The sequence below is a fragment of the Coffea arabica genome, chromosome 1e, assembly GCF_036785885.1.
Source record: "Coffea arabica cultivar ET-39 chromosome 1e, Coffea Arabica ET-39 HiFi, whole genome shotgun sequence".
Taxonomy (NCBI): Eukaryota; Viridiplantae; Streptophyta; class Magnoliopsida; order Gentianales; family Rubiaceae; genus Coffea; species Coffea arabica.
This window is the reverse complement of record NC_092311.1, coordinates 55949978-55968030: the sequence shown is the minus strand read 5'-3', so window position 1 is coordinate 55968030 and position 18053 is coordinate 55949978. Positions and strand designations below refer to the sequence as shown.

The window sequence follows — 18053 nt, the reverse complement described above, 5'->3', positions numbered from 1 at the left end:
AACAAACAATATTATTTCTTTTTACGTTCTTCTGATCAAGTATGCACAGATATGGTCCTTAGATCAGACCATTTCTGATCGCCCATGAGGGGTTCAAAACTCTCTACAAGACGAGGTCCAATTATCCAGAGAGATGAACCAAGAAAGAAAACATGGTACTGTAATTTTACAAGTAGATATATATTTTTTCTCTCTCTTAATTCATTTTGTGTACTCACCAACTAGCGAAACGAGAAGAGGTTAGGAATCAGTGGGCGAGAGTTAAAATCGAACCCCGTAGTTTGACTAGAATCGTCCGAGTCTTTGGTAGGAGTTTACTTATTAACTGCCGAATGGAGTGGTACGTTCCCGCTGCATTACATCTTTCACGTAAAAAGGAATAGAAAGCACATATAACTAACTATTCCTCCTAGGGATGCATTCCGCGAGCATCTCAAGTTAGAGTTCAATCGAGTTCGAACCGATCATTAATATACACTAATTGAATTCGAGTAGTTATTTGTTAGGTTTGATTGGTCAATGAGCTGCTCGAGTTGATGTGAAATTACAAAACTGTTCCTACATCGATTAAAATCAAGCTTATTTCAAGCTGCTTTTGAACTAAAATGTCGAACAAAACTCAAATTGCACGAGCTAAAAATCGAGCCAAACTCATGAGTCAGAAATGAGTCGATCTCGAACTTTCCATTTTCTAAATCGAGTCAAGCTCGAGTTTCATTTTTTGGGCTCAACGACCTCGAACTCGTACATTAACAAGTCCAACTCGGTTCGATAAGTTCAAAATTTGATTCGATTCGTTTGCAATCATAATTCCTACTTTACGTTGTTTAATCGAATAAAGAAGAATTAGTATTACGTATAATGGCTTCAACAAAATAGAAGAGTGTTCCTTTTTTCTTTCTTTTTTTTTTTGGGAAAAAGGGGTGTCATTAACAAATTAACAAGTACAAGGGTGTTGAACAAAAACCATACATGGTAAACAAAAACCTCTATAAATTAATAACATTGAAACCGTACAAATTCTATTAATTTAAAGAAGTATCAATTAATTGATAAATTATTAATTTATTAATTTGTTGAGTGTATTTATGATTCAAAGAAACACTCATTTCATAGAATAAAGTTTTTATTTATTTTACAAAAAATTTGAATTGTTCTATTAATAAAAGGAGAAGCTGGGAAGCACTTAGAACCTCATTAACTCTTCATAATTTATTTTGCTTCGAAATTTTTAGATGTAATACAAAAAATGAAGGATGAGATTCAAATACATGTAAGTTTTAAGAAAAATAAATATCAACAAATTCTCATAATTTTGGAACACATGACGTGTAATTGCAATGGATTATTAATTTGTGACATGAATGGGATCAAGAAAATATAACATGTAATTGCAATGAATTATTAATTTATAATATGAATAGACCAAATGATTATATAAGATTTTTAAAAAAATTTTACCTTGATATGGATGAGGTTTCTTAAAAATTTATTATCATATTATCGTATCAAATTATTAATTTAATTCGGTAAATAAAAAGGGAGGTCGTCATGATTTTTTCCTTTGCCCTCCAACTATTAAGGCTCAGGATTGCTTCTTGGGTATTATCCGTCTTCAGGCCGTAGGCTGGAGTAGTTTTTTTTTTTTTCCCTCCCACCTACGACAAACGAGAAAAACCTTAAACAAAACCCCTTCCCAGTTTCCCGTATTAGTTTCCGGTTTGCTGCACTGGGCGAGTGAGGTCAGATCAGTGGGAAGAGGGAAGGAGTATTATTAGACGAAAGAAATTTGATGTAGCAGTGATTAGTGATTAGTGATTAGTGAAGGAGGGAAATAGAATCAAGTCCGAACTTCAAGATCGCAGCCACAATCAGATCGCAGCCAACCATGATTTCCGGGCTTTGTTTCCACGCTTTGTCTTCTTGCATGGTTCTGATCCTCCTTGCCGCAGCAGTCGCCCCACAAGTTTCTGCTAATCTCGCTGATTCCATTCAAGGCTGTGGTGGATTTGTCGAGGTTTCAAAATTTTTCTGTGGTGTCCTTTACTCTCTAATCTGCACCCAACACACACAACCCCCCCCCCCCCCCCCCCTCGCGCCGCCGCAGCCGCCGCGGCGTTTTAGTATATTTGTAATTTTACTAGTCGTCGATATACATTTATCACCATTGTTTTAATATCTCATGGGCGTTTTGAACTCGGGCACTTACTACTGCTGCAAATTTATCCATTTCTTATCGTGGTCTTTTGAGTAGCGGCTCCTGTATTACTTTTTGATTTATTGTTCTTTTTTTTGTGCTTTTTGAAGTTTTGGGTTCATTTTAAAAGTTGAAAATTATGGCTGATTCAGGCGAATGCGGCACTAATCAAGTTGAGGAAGCCCACTGATCCGAAGTTGGACTACTCTCACATTACGGTATATATTCAAATTCCATCTTTATTTGCTTTTTCTATTCACAGTACTTGCTTCGTTTTCTTCTTTTTCAAATGAGATTTCTGAAAATGCTTTAGGTTGGTTTATTGCTAGCAAGCGTCCAATGCAAACTTTTGTATTATAATTATGATGATAAAAGTGTATATGTGATACCACCTTCCATCTATGGGCACCCGTAAACTTGTTACTTTCTTTAAACTGTCCTTAGGTGGTGTGATGCATTTAAACTGCAAACCCACCAAGTCTGTGCTATTACGGTGGCATATTTGATATTGCAATTCTTGCTTTGCTCACATATCATCATCATCATCATCATCATCTACAAACACACACACACACACATATATACACACATAAATGTCAAGAAATGATGCATTGTAGCTGAAACCATTTGTTAGCATTTGTGGTTATTTGCTTTTCCATTATTATGTGAATTCTTAATCTTAGCTTTATATGTTAGCACACTGATATGTGAACTAAGAGAATTGTCTTGTTTAACATTTTAGGTTGAACTTCGCACTCTGGATGGTTTGGTGAAGGACAGAACACAATGCGCTCCAAACGGATACTATTTTATTCCTGTTTATGACAAGGTCTACTGCTAAATGGATAATCTTTTCTGTTTGCTTTGGTTCTTGAAATTTTTGTTGTACTTAGGGTTTTGCAAAACTCTGGTATTTACGTTTATCTTGTATAATTTGCGATATAAGAATTTCTCTTACACCTTAGTTTTCTCATATTTGAGACAGTTTCCTTCTTTATCTTCCTTTCTCTTATTATTGTTGACTGTCTTTGTGATAAAGCTTCTCATTTCTTTATTTTCATACAAATTGACGTGAAGAAAGAGCAAAAAGTTGTTCCATTTGGTTGATTGGCTACCAAGGTTACAGTAATACTGGTTGCCTTGTGCAATCATGAAGTCATCGATTCTGTCTATTTTAAACGAGGAAAAGAACAAACTGTTTCAGATTTTCAATTTGCTTGTACTCTTTTGGAGCTACAATTCATTTGAATGTTAATTCTTTACATTTTTCTCTGATTAGGAAGCTTGGCATGAAGCATGATAATCTTCATATAAACCTAAGGAAAAACACTTCCATTCCTTGAAGGCCCAGGGCTGGTTTATTGCCTTGGAACAGCTATCAGTCTTTGTTTCTCGTCTCATTTTCTCTTGCCACCGATAAAATTATACTTCTGGGTAGTGTAATTATACAGGAAATTGGTACTATAGTGTGGATGAAACTTTCATATCACTGCATATAAGTTTAATGCTGATATGTAAAAATTCTATTACCAATCTGTTCATGTTTCATTTTCTACAAGCACTTTAGTTGTTTCATGCACTGTTCAAATTTGAAAATTGATGGTTACAGAGTTAAATGACTCTTTTTTGATTGTGCTTCATTTCCTTAACCTACTTGTTTGGCATTGCATGGTTGCACCTGATAGTTAGTTCTTACCATATTTATATGTTGTTGCAGGGTTCATTTCTGATCAAGGTTAAAGGGCCTGAGGGATGGTCATGGGATCCTGAACAAGTTGAGCATCTCATATTCTAGTTGGACGATGCTAATCTGTTGTCAATTGCTCTCTTTCTGTTATGGAATATCTATTTGTTTAGTCTTTAAATCTATTACATCTGTGTATCTCAAAATATCTCAGGTGCCTGTGGTTGTCGATAACACTGGTTGCAATGCAAATGAAGATATAAATTTTCACTTTACAGGGTTTGTACACATTAGTTTGTATTTTCATCTTCCCTTAATTCCAGATTCATATTGCTCCTAAACTCTGTACCAACTTCTTCACGCTTGCTGTTTTTGCAGTTTTACTATATCTGGAAGGGTTGTGGGTGCAGTTGGCGGAGAGAGCTGCTCAATTAAGAATGGAGGTCCTGCAGATGTCAACATTCAGCTTGTGTCTCCCACTGGCGATATTCTGTCTTCTGTTTCCACAACATCAGCAGGAACTTACACGTTCATGAATGTCATTCCAGGTATTCATGTTGCTTGTACAATATTTTCTGCTTTAGGAAAAATATGAAATTACTCTTTTGCATGAATAGTTATTCTGCTACTACTGGATGTTAGGTCCTTAAAAAATATGTACTTTTAATATGTAAAAGGATTTAGATAAAGAACTGGGGAAAGAGGTTTGGTGCTCCATGTATGAAATTGTCTCATACATCAATTTAACATATTGCATACCAGAAAGGAATTTGCTTTCCATTTATTGGGTTTTGATATTTTTTTGAAAAAGTTTCTGTTACCACTCAATTCATTATCTTACTACCATGTGATGGAATGCAGGGAAGTATAGATTACTTGCTTCACGGGATGATTTGGATATTGAAGTCAGAGGCTCTCCAGAGGTTGTTCGTTCTTTCTGCTACCTTGCCTTTAATATTTTGTATTGTTTCTTGTTTAAGTCATGGCCCCTTGCCTAATATAAGTGCTAAATTGCATAGGGGTTCCCCTGTAACTGTAAGTTGGTAAAGATTTCTGATAATACTACATTTTTATGCATGCAGGTGGAGTTGGGTTTTGGAAACAGTCTAGTGGATGACATCTTTTTCATCTCTGGCTATGATATTCGTGGATATGTTGTTGCTCAGGTTGTTTTTCCTCAGCAATGTGTCAACAGTTGTCTTTTGTGGTAGGATAGGGGTTTGCTCAAGTACGAATGATTTCTATTGAAGTAGAATTTGTATAATAGGATAATCCTCTCAAGAAGATAAAGCAGATGCAACAGTAATATTCTCCAATCCTTCTTTTGTTTCCTAAGAATGGGGGGAACAGGGGACTGCTTTCCATTCTTTTGCTTGTCTTTCTTTGTTGTGATGAGAAATATGTGATATTAGAGCTGAAGGTCTGCTGAGATGGTTAACTGGATGGTTGAACTGCGGGGTGATGTAGCATCTTGTGGGTTTTTTTAATATTTAGTGAGCAGAATCATAAAAGAGTGGGAGAGATAATAAATTCTATATCTTTAAATTTCTCAATTGGATTGACGAAAATTTCAAGTCCAAGATTGGTGCAGTGTAATGTCTTTCTATTCACGAGCATCTATTTTTTTTTTTTAAAATTCTTAGGGGATCTATCTATAGATATACAAGCTTTTAATGGCATGATAACATCGTCTAGTTTCCGAGTTCATTGTAGTCATTGGACTCGTGGAAGCAGATATAATCTGTTTCTTTTACCCCCTTTCAGAGAATGTCTTATTTTGTTCATTGCAAAACCTAGGCAGAAGTGACGAGCAGGAAGACAGATGACTCTGTTGACTACTAATTTTTATTTTGGCTATTTCTTGGTATTGAAGCGGATTATCAACTGTTGGTAAAATCAAACCTGCCTAAGCTAATCCTTACTTGTTCAATATTTTCCTTTAACTGCCAAATCTTCTTTCATTAACTCCATTCCTATATGATCGTGTTCTAAATTGCTGATACAGCAGTGTTAATTTTACTATAAGACAGGATCATAAGTTTGCATGGTTAAATCATTTCTGGATCTTCTCTTTCTGAAGTTGTGCTCCTTTTTGCAAATGTTTGAAACTAATTGAATAAGTAAACTTCTTTTGGCAGGGAAATCCCATTTTGGGAGTGCATGTCTTTTTATATTCAGATGATGTTTCAGAGGTGGATTGCCCTCATGGCTCTGGTAATGCACCGGGCCAGGAAAAAGCTCTTTGTCATGCTATTTCTGATGCCGCTGGAATCTTCAAATTCAAGTCAATACCCTGTGGTAATACTCTTTCTGTATTTGGTTAAACAGGTGAAGTCGTAGTTGCTTCTTTTTTCCTTTCTGTGCACTTATTTTCCATATGTATTTGCTTTTTAAAATGCAGTTTGCTGTTAGTTTATTCATCTATGGTTAACTATTCTTGAGAGGAATAGATTAGGAAAAAGTTTGCTTTGAGTTTTTTGAGTCGGGGAAGTCAATGTAGATTGCTTTCAATGCTCATTATCCCTTTTAGTCGTTTCTGATGTGGTGAATTGGTTTCTGGTCAGTTTTGAATTCTCAATTGAAATTTCTGTACGTCGTGCACAACCAAATACTTCCTATATTTCACACTATGGCGTTGGCTGCAAAAGTTTACTTGTTATTTAGCTTCTTTTCATTAATAGAGAATGGAAAAAACTCTAATTCTACTCATTCTTATAGTTATATTGTGCCTGCCTTCGTTTATTGCCTGAATATAAAAAATGGCCAGCTTGAAATTTGCCATCTATTAAACAATGATTATTGATCTCTAAAGTTTCTCTGAATCTATGAAACCATGATTATTGAATCACCAACATATTTGCAGGGGTCTACAAGCTTGTTCCTTTCTATAAGGGCGAGAACACAGTTTTTGATGTCTCACCTCCTTCTGTGTTGGTCACCGTAGGGCATGAGCATACAAAAGTCATTCAAAAATTTCAGGTGCTTTGCAACTAAAGTTTATTTTTGCAGTCGTGTGTATTGATTTCTTGTGGTTTTTACAAATGCTTTGTCATCTGTTTTGTGTATGTTTGTGGCTAAAAATGTTATCTGCTCTTTCCTGTCTTACTTCCTTTCTGCTTTTGTACTATTGAGCATTTCTTGGAAAAATCTTTCTTTGGTTTACTAGGCACCTCAGCCATGAATTTTTTTTTTTTGCAAATTATGTCTCACTGGTGCTTTGTTGTCTGTAACTTTCCTTATCTAAATCCCCTATGACATGAATTTTGCCTAGGTAACCGGATTTTCTGTTGGCGGCCGTGTAGTTGATGGGATTGGCAATGGTGTGGATGGCGTGAAGATCATGGTTGATGGCGAGGAAAGGTCTAACACTGACAAAGAAGGGTATTACAAGCTTGACCAGGTAAAGTTAATGGCCATGCTGACATTTACATGATGTTACTGTTTATTCAGTGTTGGTATATATTCTGCTGGTTATTTAGTAAATCTGAGCTTAAATATCTCAATTGGGATATGCTTAATGACAGGGAAAATGTTCTAATTTCTTCAATTGTCGTTTAGTGTATGTTGCTTTCGATAGTAATACATCGCATTTTGCTTAATGCAGTGTCTAAATGCTATTGTATTGTCCCTCATTGAAAAATGGGTGTTTTACTTTATTTCTTAATTCATTTGCAATTACAATTTCCTGGTAAATAACTTTAATTGTTATGTATTAGATACTTTACAAATCAAAACAGGGCAATTTAATCTTGCTCCACACTCTTTTGTTTTAGATTGAGAAATATGGTGGTCTAGACTGGTACCCTTTTTTATTGACCATTGTATTTTGTACTAATTTAGTACTCGTGTCAGGTCAAACTTGGCTTGTTCAAATATCTAGTTTACCAGTTGGGTTGTTTAAATTTCTAGCTGACCATCTTCGAGTCTGAGATTTATTTCATCTATTGCACACTTGATCTAATTAAAGGTTTAGTTTCCAAGTTGTACTTGGTACAGATGAGAGCTTGTTCTGTATACTTGGTTCAACTATCTAGCTGACTTCTCTAATTCTAAGATTTATTTCATCTGTGGCATTTAAACTTACTCAATGTTTTCTATCAATTTATGTATACGTTGTCTGGCCAGGTTACATCCAAACGGTACACTATCGAGGCTAGGAAGGAGCACTACAATTTTGAGAAATTGAAAGACTTTCTGGTCAGTCTATAAACTTCTTTTTTTGGAGGGAAATAAACTCAGTCTTTTGTCAACACTGACTGAAAACAATATCTTACTTGTCAGTATAAGCAGTTAGTTAGTTAGTCTTGGAGAAGTAATGATCACTGAGGACATTCTTTTCCTATTTTCTCTGACAATGTGGACTGATATCTCAGGTATTGCCCAACATGGCTTCGCTTGCTGATATAAAAGCCGTGTCATATGATGTATGTGGCCTCGTGCAAACAATTGGTACTGATTACAAGTCAAAGGTAATGGTGCTTCACTCTGTTGTTTTGAGGTGAAATACAAAGTGTGACCCAATGAAATGTGAATTGTCCTGATTTCCCCCTCTGACAACTAAAGATTATAACTTTTTTTTTTTGTCGATAATCCCTCAGAGTCTATTTCCGTAAACAACTGGATATGCTATGAACTTGGAGGGTGTGATCGATAAGATGTTTAAGACTTAGGAGAGTGCAATTGCTTGTTTTATTTTCACAGGGGATTGATAGCACATTCAACTGCCACAAGGTGGTTTTTGTGTTTCAGAGTCACTCAGTTGTATTTTTTCAGTATATTCGTTCTGCAGAAATTTTTTCGTAGACAAGTGTAGGTTTTAAGACAATAATAGGGACTGTGATTTGTAGTTCTGGCAAGAAGCGGCAGAAGTTTAGAAAATTGTTTTTTCATAAAAGTCGCGATTGGACAGGACTCGTCCTGAACCTGACACCGTGCTTCTAGCATTTTGGGCCTGTGGGTGTTAAGAGTAGAGGGATTTTCTGAAATTAAGTGGTGGTCGTAAGGGTTTTGCTTGGATCTTGACTTGAATATTTGTTGAGTGATGATAATACAAAGATGGTGTGAATGTTTTTGTGGCAAAGGTATAATTTGAGGCTTTGTCCTGTAGTTCTTGAATCGTGCCCCTACATTTAAGTAGTTTTTATTTGTCTAAAAGTTTAGATCCTGGAATAGAAGCTAGTGTCCAGTCTTACTGTCTGCCGATTTGACCAATCACTGTGCATTGATTCCTGTATGCTCCTGAGTACCCTTTGAATGGAGTTGAATTGTTCGAAAAATGTGTTGCTTCTAGAAAAAATGGTTAGTATTCAGTAATAGTTGGCATTTTGTTCAGATATGACATGCTCAAGCATGCATGAGGGAGTGGAGATTGTTGTCCGTTGCTTAAATTATCAGATGCACCACAATGGGTTGGGTGGGAGATAAACTGAGCATGGTAGCTTGAGTTTGAGGAAAGATGACTTATTCTGTGGTTGTTTCTTGTTTAATGACTTTTGGACTACCAATGGTTTGTTGCTGCGTGATAAGCAAATTGTCGATGGCTTTTGATTTATTGTCAGTTTATCTGGTGCTTTCATGCTCTCTTTGTTTCAACTGATGGCAAAATTGCAAACATACCAGGTTGCTTTGACTCATGGACCAGAATATGTTAAACCTCAAGTGAAACAGACAGATGTCAGCGGCAGCTTTTGCTTTGAGGTGACTTTTGTATATCTAAGCTGTGATTCTACTACTTGTTTCCTCACACTTTTTTTTTTCAAAAAAAATTAGCTAAACTAAATACTTGCCTGCGGGAATCCTGTTTTGCAAACTTTTGCATGAAGCTCCTGCAAATATACAATGAACCTCAATCCATACCTCTGTGGAACCAATTTCATGCAATGTTTGCTTTCTTCTTCTTCTTCATGTAATCATTCTTTTTTTTTTTTTTTTTTGAAAAAATTGTGTAAAAATCCCTATGGCCTCTCCTTTTACTAATGGAGTTAGGGTAGAATGGTTCAGGTAGCTAATGGATTGCTATACAAATAATTATGTATGGTACGTAAATGACACTAACCTCAGTTTATGTGTTACTTTATAGTCATACATGCAAATGCCTCACCTCTAGTTTATGGAATTACAGAAACCTCAGTTTACAGTTAACATTGTCTTAGCTGAATTTCGGATGGTGTTAGCACACAACATGTTTGTAATTCATTAATGCAGTTGGAATCCTGTAGAGGTGGGAGTCAATGAGGTTAAAATATATGGGCAACATAGTGAAAGAACAACTTGCAAAAGTTGACAACAGATCAGAGAATAGATTGTAACTCCCAGTTATCGTGACAATTGAAGGTTTTTGTAATTTACCCTGGTTTTCAGAACGTGTGGGAGTCCTCTCATTTAGATGTGATATTTTTATGACCATGTTTACGATTTCGTTCCCTTATTGTATATTTTTAAAATGGGGTTAACATGTTCCAGAACTGTTGTGTTAAAAATTCTACATGGATTGAAATATGACATTTTCGCAATTGCCAACTTTGATTTTAACCAATTTTAAATTGTTTCTTATGCCCTTTTCACCTTTTTGTTTTTATGTGTGTGTGTGTTTATTTATTTATTTATTTTTAATTCATCTTCTATCAGTATGCATTTCTTCAGATTTCAACCAGGCTAAGGTTTCCTGGGCTCATATCATCCAAAAAATTCATGCTCACATGTATTATGCTAATTGAATTTCCTAAACTTCATTGGTTGTATTGTTCAATGCTGACTGTTACTGTATATCAGGTTCGACCTGGTGAATATCGTTTATCTGCTTTGTCAGCTGCTTCTGAGAATGCTCCAGAGCTATTATTTTCTCCATCTTATGTTGATATCAATGTCAGCAGTCCAATATTGAATGTCAAATTTTATCAGGTAATTGAGACATTTTTATGACATTTGAGATTCAAAAGCAAAGTATTGAACTGCTTATCTCCCTGGACTTGTTTTTAGTCGAATGCGGATCAAAATTTGTGTTGACTGTATTATTTGAGATGTTATTGTGTTGTTGTTCCTCTTAATTGATAATTTATTTCAAGGTTGTGACCTGCATTGGACCTCAACACCCTCTACTGCAGTAAGCAGTATTTACGCATCGTTTCTATATTACCCATTGTATTTTAGAGTATGTTTCACTTTGCTACCTGATACATTTTTTTTTTTTTTTTTTGTATTGCTTCTAACATTTCTTTTTCTAAACCTAGGCACAAGTAAATTTACATGGCTCTGTCGTGTGCAAGGGAAGCTGTGGTTCATCCATTTCTGTTACGCTTGTAAAGTTGGATGGTAAAGGAAAGGAAGAGAGGAAAACTAGTAGTCTAACTGGTCAGAGTGATGAATTTAAGTTCCTGAACATTCTACCTGGAAAATACAGGGTTGAGGTAATGTCCTTGCCCTTCTCTTTTAAATTTTCCTTCATTTCTCTTGTGAATATAGATGGATATTTTCAGTTCTACTTTCTATTGCTTCCACCTCCTAGGTCCTGTTGCTTTATTTTCTCAAGCAAGAGGTGAATTGAAATTTATCCTATATGAAGATCTTGCTAAGTCACATCTTTTTTACCTTCTACAATTTCGAACTGCTGTTAGGTTATGCTTTCTTTCAGTTGTTAGAGAATCTAAAACTTCACATTTACTTATATTTTCTTCTTTATGTTCTTTTACTGAAATAAATGGAAAAAAGAGACCTACTTATTTTATTGACCTTGCTTTACTTTTTTTCTGGGGCCTATTTTTGTGTCATCATGACTACACTGCATTGCTCTATATCCTATGCTGGTGAGTAATTTATGTCGTGCTTGTATCTGGCTTTTGCGGCATCTGAAGTTACATTTGTTTATCAGAATTGTAACAGATGGAATTCCAAGACAGTAACGCGTGCTGACATATATTTCCTTCATTTGATTTCTATCATTTATGTTTTCTCCTTTGTTTAATGTGTATCTATTACCAGGTCAAGAATAGTTCACCAGAAGCAATGTCGGGAGGAGATAATTGGTGCTGGGAGCAAAGTTTTATTAATGTGGTTGTTGCAAGTGAGGATGTCAAAGGAATTGTTTTTGTTCAAAAAGGGTTTTGGGTCAATGTGATTTCCAGCCATGATGTAGATGCTTACCTTACTCAAGCAGATGGTTCTCGCATGAGCATCAAAATTAAGGTCAGCTTCATTATTTAATGATCTTCTTTACTTTTGAAACTTATCACTTCCCATGGAGCCTAAGTTATCCTTTTGGCTTATAAATTGCAGAAAGGAACCCAGAACATCTGTGTTGAGTCTCCTGGAATACATGAACTTCACTTTGTTAATTCGTGTATTTTCTTTGGGGGTTCAAGTGTGAAAGTCGACACGTCTTACTCATCGGTATGGTACTTGTTCAACCTGCCTGTTGTTTTTTGCCATAATATGCTATTTATTGTCTTTCCCTTTCGCTCCTCTAGTCTGATGTGTATGAATTTCTTTTGTTTTTCTTTGTTCTGTAGCCTTTGTATTTAAAAGGAGAGAAATATCTTCTGAAAGGACGTATTCATGTTGATACAAGCTCGAGTGGCTTGCTAAAATTACCTGAGAATCTCGTAATTGATGTCTTAAACAATGAAGGTGCTTTCATTGATAGTACTACTGCAAGATTTGTACCCGATCAAGATGATCAATCAATCAATGCCGTCTATGAATATATGATATGGGCTAATCCTGGAGAAAAGTTGACATTTGTCCCTAAGGACTCACGGTATGCTGACCATCATTTTTTGGGCTGACAGTTGTAAGTCATTTCTAGTATACTGGCATTCTGATTGGGTTGATTGATTATCTCAAAAAAAGACGTGTCAGTGAGGTAAAGCTTAGTGCTTTGCTTTTCTGGAAGAAGGTATCTTGTGAATTTCATTTTAATGCTAGACATCCTGACTCAATAAGTACGTTGTTATATTTGCATTTTCCATGCTAAAGACTTTAATTCTTGCAAGTTAATCACAAAAGCCTATGCAGTTTTATGACCTCTGTCGTGACCTCCTAATACCAAGTAACAGCTTGACTTCAGAATTTCATGAATAATTATTATTAATTTGTGAGCAGTGTCTTGCTGATGTTGGCCTATCTATTTTATAGTATTTGTGCTACGTTGTGAGTTTCAAGATTCAATTGTAAGTTGAATGTGCAAAAATACCAATTGCAAGAAAAAGTACCTCCTTGATGTAATACTTAGTTATCCTTGGAGTCGGACGAGGAAGGATGAATGCAAGTCAGATCAATTCTGACATTTTCCTTGACTTATTCTGATGTAAATCAATATCTGTTGGCAATTGTTTGTGCCATTTTTAACTTTTGTTCTTACATGACTTGGCCCACAGTGATTCCAACAGCTACTGATGCACTTTTGGTTATATATATATTTTCCTTTTTTGAGTTTCAGGAAACATGCAGGTGAAAAGAAAGTTTTGTTTTACCCTACACAACATCAAGTAAATGATTCTCAATTTGATATTAACTTTTTATTTGCACACTTCATCAAATAAAACACAACCTTGTATGGGATTTCAGTCTAAAAACTTGCATCTTTCTCAATTAGGTCTCAGTGACACAAGAGGGATGCCAACCTGAAATTCCTCTATTTTCTGGCCGACTTGGAATGTATATTGAAGGATCGGTTACTCCTCCCCTTTCTGATGTTCACATTAGAGTAATTGCTGGGGGAGACAGCCTTAATGCTGCTCTAAAGCAAGGTGATTTAGCACTTGAAACTAGCACAGGAGCAGACGGGCTGTTTGTTGCAGGACCTTTGTATGATGATATAACCTACACAGTTGAAGCTTCAAAGGTTTGCACATTATGTTTTAGAACCTACTTTTAAAAGATGACAATGATGCCTATTCTCACACAGGATTGTGGTTCCATATGCTTTTCTAACAGTATGTGGGGTGGTGATACTATTATTTGATGTACTTGTGTGGTTTAGTTCTTCAAATGTATTTCTATGTTTTTTTTTTTTGGCCATATATGATGACAGAATAAAAATTTGGACTTTTTTCTTTGGTAAATAATATTTTTAATGCACTTCTCTCTATTGAACTTCTGATATGACAACTCATAAACTAATTTCCTTTAAAAGAATACTTAAGTGGGAAAACCTTAATGCACAAATATACTTGTACTAGTTTTACTTTATCCTCTACTCACTTCTCTTCCCATAGTGCCTGATATTTTGCTAATGTGTTGCAGCCTGGTTATCATGTCAAGCCAGTTGGTCATCATTCTTTTTCTTGTCAAAAACTTGGCCAAATTTCTGTACGCTTATATTCCAATAACGATGACAAAGAGCCATTTCCTTCCGCTTTATTATCGTTGAGTGGTGATGATGGTTATAGGAATAATTCAGTAACAGGATTAGGGGGAACTTTTTTGTTCGGGAACTTATTTCCAGGGAGCTTCTACCTCCGCCCTTTGTTGAAGGTACTACTCTGGTGGTTCTATTACTGTCACTCTGGATTATCACTGATATTTTAATGTGATCCTTGAATGATGTTGCTATTATATCCAACGATGCCATACATACTGCTATTGGGAGTCAACTTCAAGTGTATAGTGAACTAATAATGATTGAAGTAATGTTGTTGCAGCAGTACCAATCTGTTCCAAGTGGAACTCATCTGTACCATGCAGCTGAAAAGTAGTCTAAGGACTTAAAAACAGTTTTAACATGATGTACCAAAAAAAAAATTTTTTTTTTTGTCTTGACATATTGTTATTATTTTCTGTAGGAGTATGCATTTTCACCTGCTGCACAGGCAATTGAACTGGGTTCGGGTGAATCCAGAGAAGTCGTCTTTCATGCCACCCGTGTTGGTTACAGGTATATCCAGTTCAAGTGGTTTGTTTTGACTATATTTAAGCCTTAACTTTTGTCTCATGCCAGTTGACTGAAATACTTTCCAAGCATCACATGGATCCTGCTCATGCTTTATGAGAAAAATCAAACTTCTTGATCCTAACAAAACTTCTCTTTTCAGCTGTGATCCCTGGTGATGACTCACAATTTGTGTTGATTTAAAAGTAGGCTTTAGTTTCTATCTTATCTTTTGTTTCTCGAAAGTTAGATGTTTTCTTTAAATCTGTTCTTAGATTTTTCTTTTTCCTTTGAAATCCTCTGTGAAATGTAGCGTGTGAACCACTGGACTGTTGATCCTTTGGTCTCATGCTATGCTTTGCATTAACAAATGAGTCCCTGGAGTTTTCATGCCTCTAAAATTTTAATGAGTTGAGATGTAATCTTCTTTGATACTCTTTAATCCTGTTAAAATGATGTAGCTAATAGCTTGCAAGATGCATGCTGATGCCTCTTGCAGGTTGCGCTTTTGTTTAACATAAAAATGTGTTTTGCAGCCAATGAAGTACTTCCTTTTTTAAAATTGTTCTCCTCTTCTTGTGAAATGGGTTGGCTCCTTTGTTGTTCGTCCAGCCCGATGGCTTGATGTTCACAAGACACTGAAAATATATCTACACAGTCAAATTTGCGATGCCTTCACGAGTTATAGCAGAATTATGCTTCTTTGCATCAAATCGGTAGTTTGCTGGTTATTATTGCAGATTTGCCTGAAGCCATGCATTGCATCCATCTAATCTTTTTAAGTACCATTTGTTTGTGTTACCGTGGGGTACAACTTGTTTTTATGATTAAGCAGAGTGTTGGTTCTGTTCAACAGTGGTTCTGCATATCATTTCCATGAAAATCAGATTTTCTTACATATGGGGTTGCTATTTCTGCTTCCATACATAATATGGCACACAATTCTCTTTCTACAGCATTGGTTAAAAGTTGAAATTATATGATGAGATGATTGCTTTACAGTGCAATGGGTGTGGTTACTCTCTTGTCTGGTCAGCCAAAAGAAGGTATCTCCATAGAAGCTCGGGCAGAGTCTAGAGGTTTTTATGAAGAGGCAGTTACAGACTCATCTGGAAGTTACCGTTTGAGGGGACTTCTACCTGAGACAACTTATACCATCAGAGTAGCAAAGAAGGGCAAGTTTGCTAGCGGCCGCATTGAGCGTGCATCTCCAGAGGAACTTTCCATTAAGGTCAGTGGTATAACTCAAGTGTGAACATATCCAATTATTTGTTGGAGCTGTTGACTAGGAATTGGGGATCACATTTTTCAATTTGCATGAAATATTTTTTGAAATGAAGTACCTTCAACACTGATTACTCTTCCTGAAAGCAATAATGAAGTGTTATATACCCTTTCAGTTACTGCTTGGGGCTGTTGTATGTGCATACATGTTTGTAGCACCTGTGAAATATTATGAGAAAGCTATGTGATTCCTTTTTTAAGGATATTATTAAATGCTTTGGACCTGATCTACTTCGAAATTATCTGGTAGTGGCGTTCTTCCACATATGTGCTTCTTGATAGCAATTTGTATTAAATCTAGTTCATTCATTTTGTGTAGGTTGAATATGAGGATATTAAGCAATTGGATTTTGTGGTTTTTGAACATCCGGAGATGACCATTTTAAGCGGCCATGTTGAGGGAAAGAGAATAAAGGAACTACATTCTCATCTTCGAGTGGAAATCATGTCAGCAACTGATCCATTGAGGACAGAGGCTGTTTTTCCCTTGCCTTTGTCAAATTTTTTTCAGGTGAAGGACTTGCCAAGGGGAAGGCACCTTGTGCAGCTTCAATGTGTTCTACCATCTACTACACACAGGTTAAGGTCTGAGGTTATCGAGGTCGACCTAGAAAGACAGAGTAACATACATGTTGGTCCAATCAAATTTGAGGTTGAAGAGGATCACCAGAAGCAGGTTCGTGCTCCCATTATAAAATATGTGGTTCAACCTTTAGCCGTGCCACTGTCCTTGTGATGTGAAATTCTTGGATTAATCATATGTTTGATTTTGTTGACGAGTGTTGAGCGAGAGATTTTAATGCCAATTGGGATGTTTCAAGATTCCTGAATTTCCTTTGATTGTGGATGGAATTCAATGCTTACAATTCCATGTCGGACATGCAGGAACTGACTGCAGCTCCTGTATATCCTTTAATTGCCGGAATTTCAGTGATTGCGCTGTTCATCAGTATTCCAAGGTAGCTGGAAAAGTTTCTGGGCCTTCTCCTGAAGGTGTGTAATTTTTATATTCGCACTTTGTATTGTATCAATCATACGTGCATTGTGCTTGTAGAATAAGGGACTTGCACCAGGCAATAGCAGGATTGCAACTCTCTGGATCGACTGGAACTGTAAAGAAAGATGCCAAAAGACTAATACCAAGAAAGAAGACTTGGTGAAGACTTTATGCTCTGGAATCTTGTAGGGAGATCCGAGCAAGGCTGACTTACTTTTCGGAGATTAATCCTGAAAAGCTGTGCTGGTTACATGAGCGGTCTCATGTTTGTGCGAAGATATGAATTTTGTTAGATGAGAAGAATGTAACTTATCAAATATTGTCAGGTACTTACTTGTAATCGTCCTTTTTTTTTTTTTTTTCAAAGTAGGGATAGGAAGGGAAGAGGAACTTTGTTATTCGGTGTTTGAATTGATTTTTGAAGGGAAAGGAAGGAGAGGTAGGGGGATAAGGTTAGTTGTTTTACACATGTTTCATTTCGGTGCGAAAGTGGAGGAAAACAGAGGAAAGGTTTTCGACTAAAATAGTACAGTACTGTCTCAGATGTTGTTGTGTTATTACAGAGAGTTATATAGCAGTAGTAGTGTCTACTGCCTTTCCCTCTCCTCGCTGTCTTTTTGCCAGAAAACATATTTTTCTTTGCCTTTTTGTTGCTTTGGATTATGAAAACTTCTTTATTGGAATCTTCATTTCTTTCCTTGAATTCATACGGGTGCAAAAGATGTTTTATTATTGACTCCAAAAAACTTGGCACTTTGCTGTCGTCTACAAATTGACATGCCGCCTGAAGGCTTAATGGCAGGCAGCTAGTTTGATTTTGAAAAATTGTTTTTGGTTAATTATTAAATTGGTAAAATCACAAGAACGTTTTGGTTGTCCAAAGAAAAGTAGCTCACCAACAACAAACACAAAAGGTTCTGCTACTGAGCTACACCGCCCACCGGTACTGAACTAATCCACGGCAGGAAAGAAAAGAAGAGACAGCAAAAGTCAAATAAAGATACAGCAAAGTCAAGCAATCCACAGC

The 18053-nt window shown here is 36.1% G+C and overlaps 1 protein-coding gene across 1 annotated transcript; it reads left to right on the top strand.

Moving 5' to 3' along the window:
- Positions 1-1571: 1571 nt before the first annotated feature.
- On the top strand, positions 1572-17709 carry LOC113735802 (uncharacterized). Its single transcript, XM_027262789.2, has 27 exons — positions 1572-2017; positions 2350-2415; positions 2940-3026; positions 3915-3971; positions 4096-4160; positions 4260-4429; positions 4743-4804; positions 4964-5047; positions 6020-6179; positions 6745-6860; positions 7153-7281; positions 8007-8078; positions 8255-8350; positions 9501-9578; positions 10653-10781; positions 11111-11287; positions 11859-12062; positions 12153-12266; positions 12386-12633; positions 13315-13363; positions 13471-13719; positions 14121-14351; positions 14660-14751; positions 15748-15976; positions 16349-16705; positions 16915-16988; positions 17084-17709. The coding sequence occupies exons 1-27, from the start codon at positions 1889-1891 to the stop codon at positions 17187-17189; spliced, it is 3630 nt and encodes a 1209-aa protein (XP_027118590.2). The 5' UTR covers positions 1572-1888; the 3' UTR covers positions 17190-17709.
- The last annotated feature ends 344 nt before the right edge of the window (positions 17710-18053 follow it).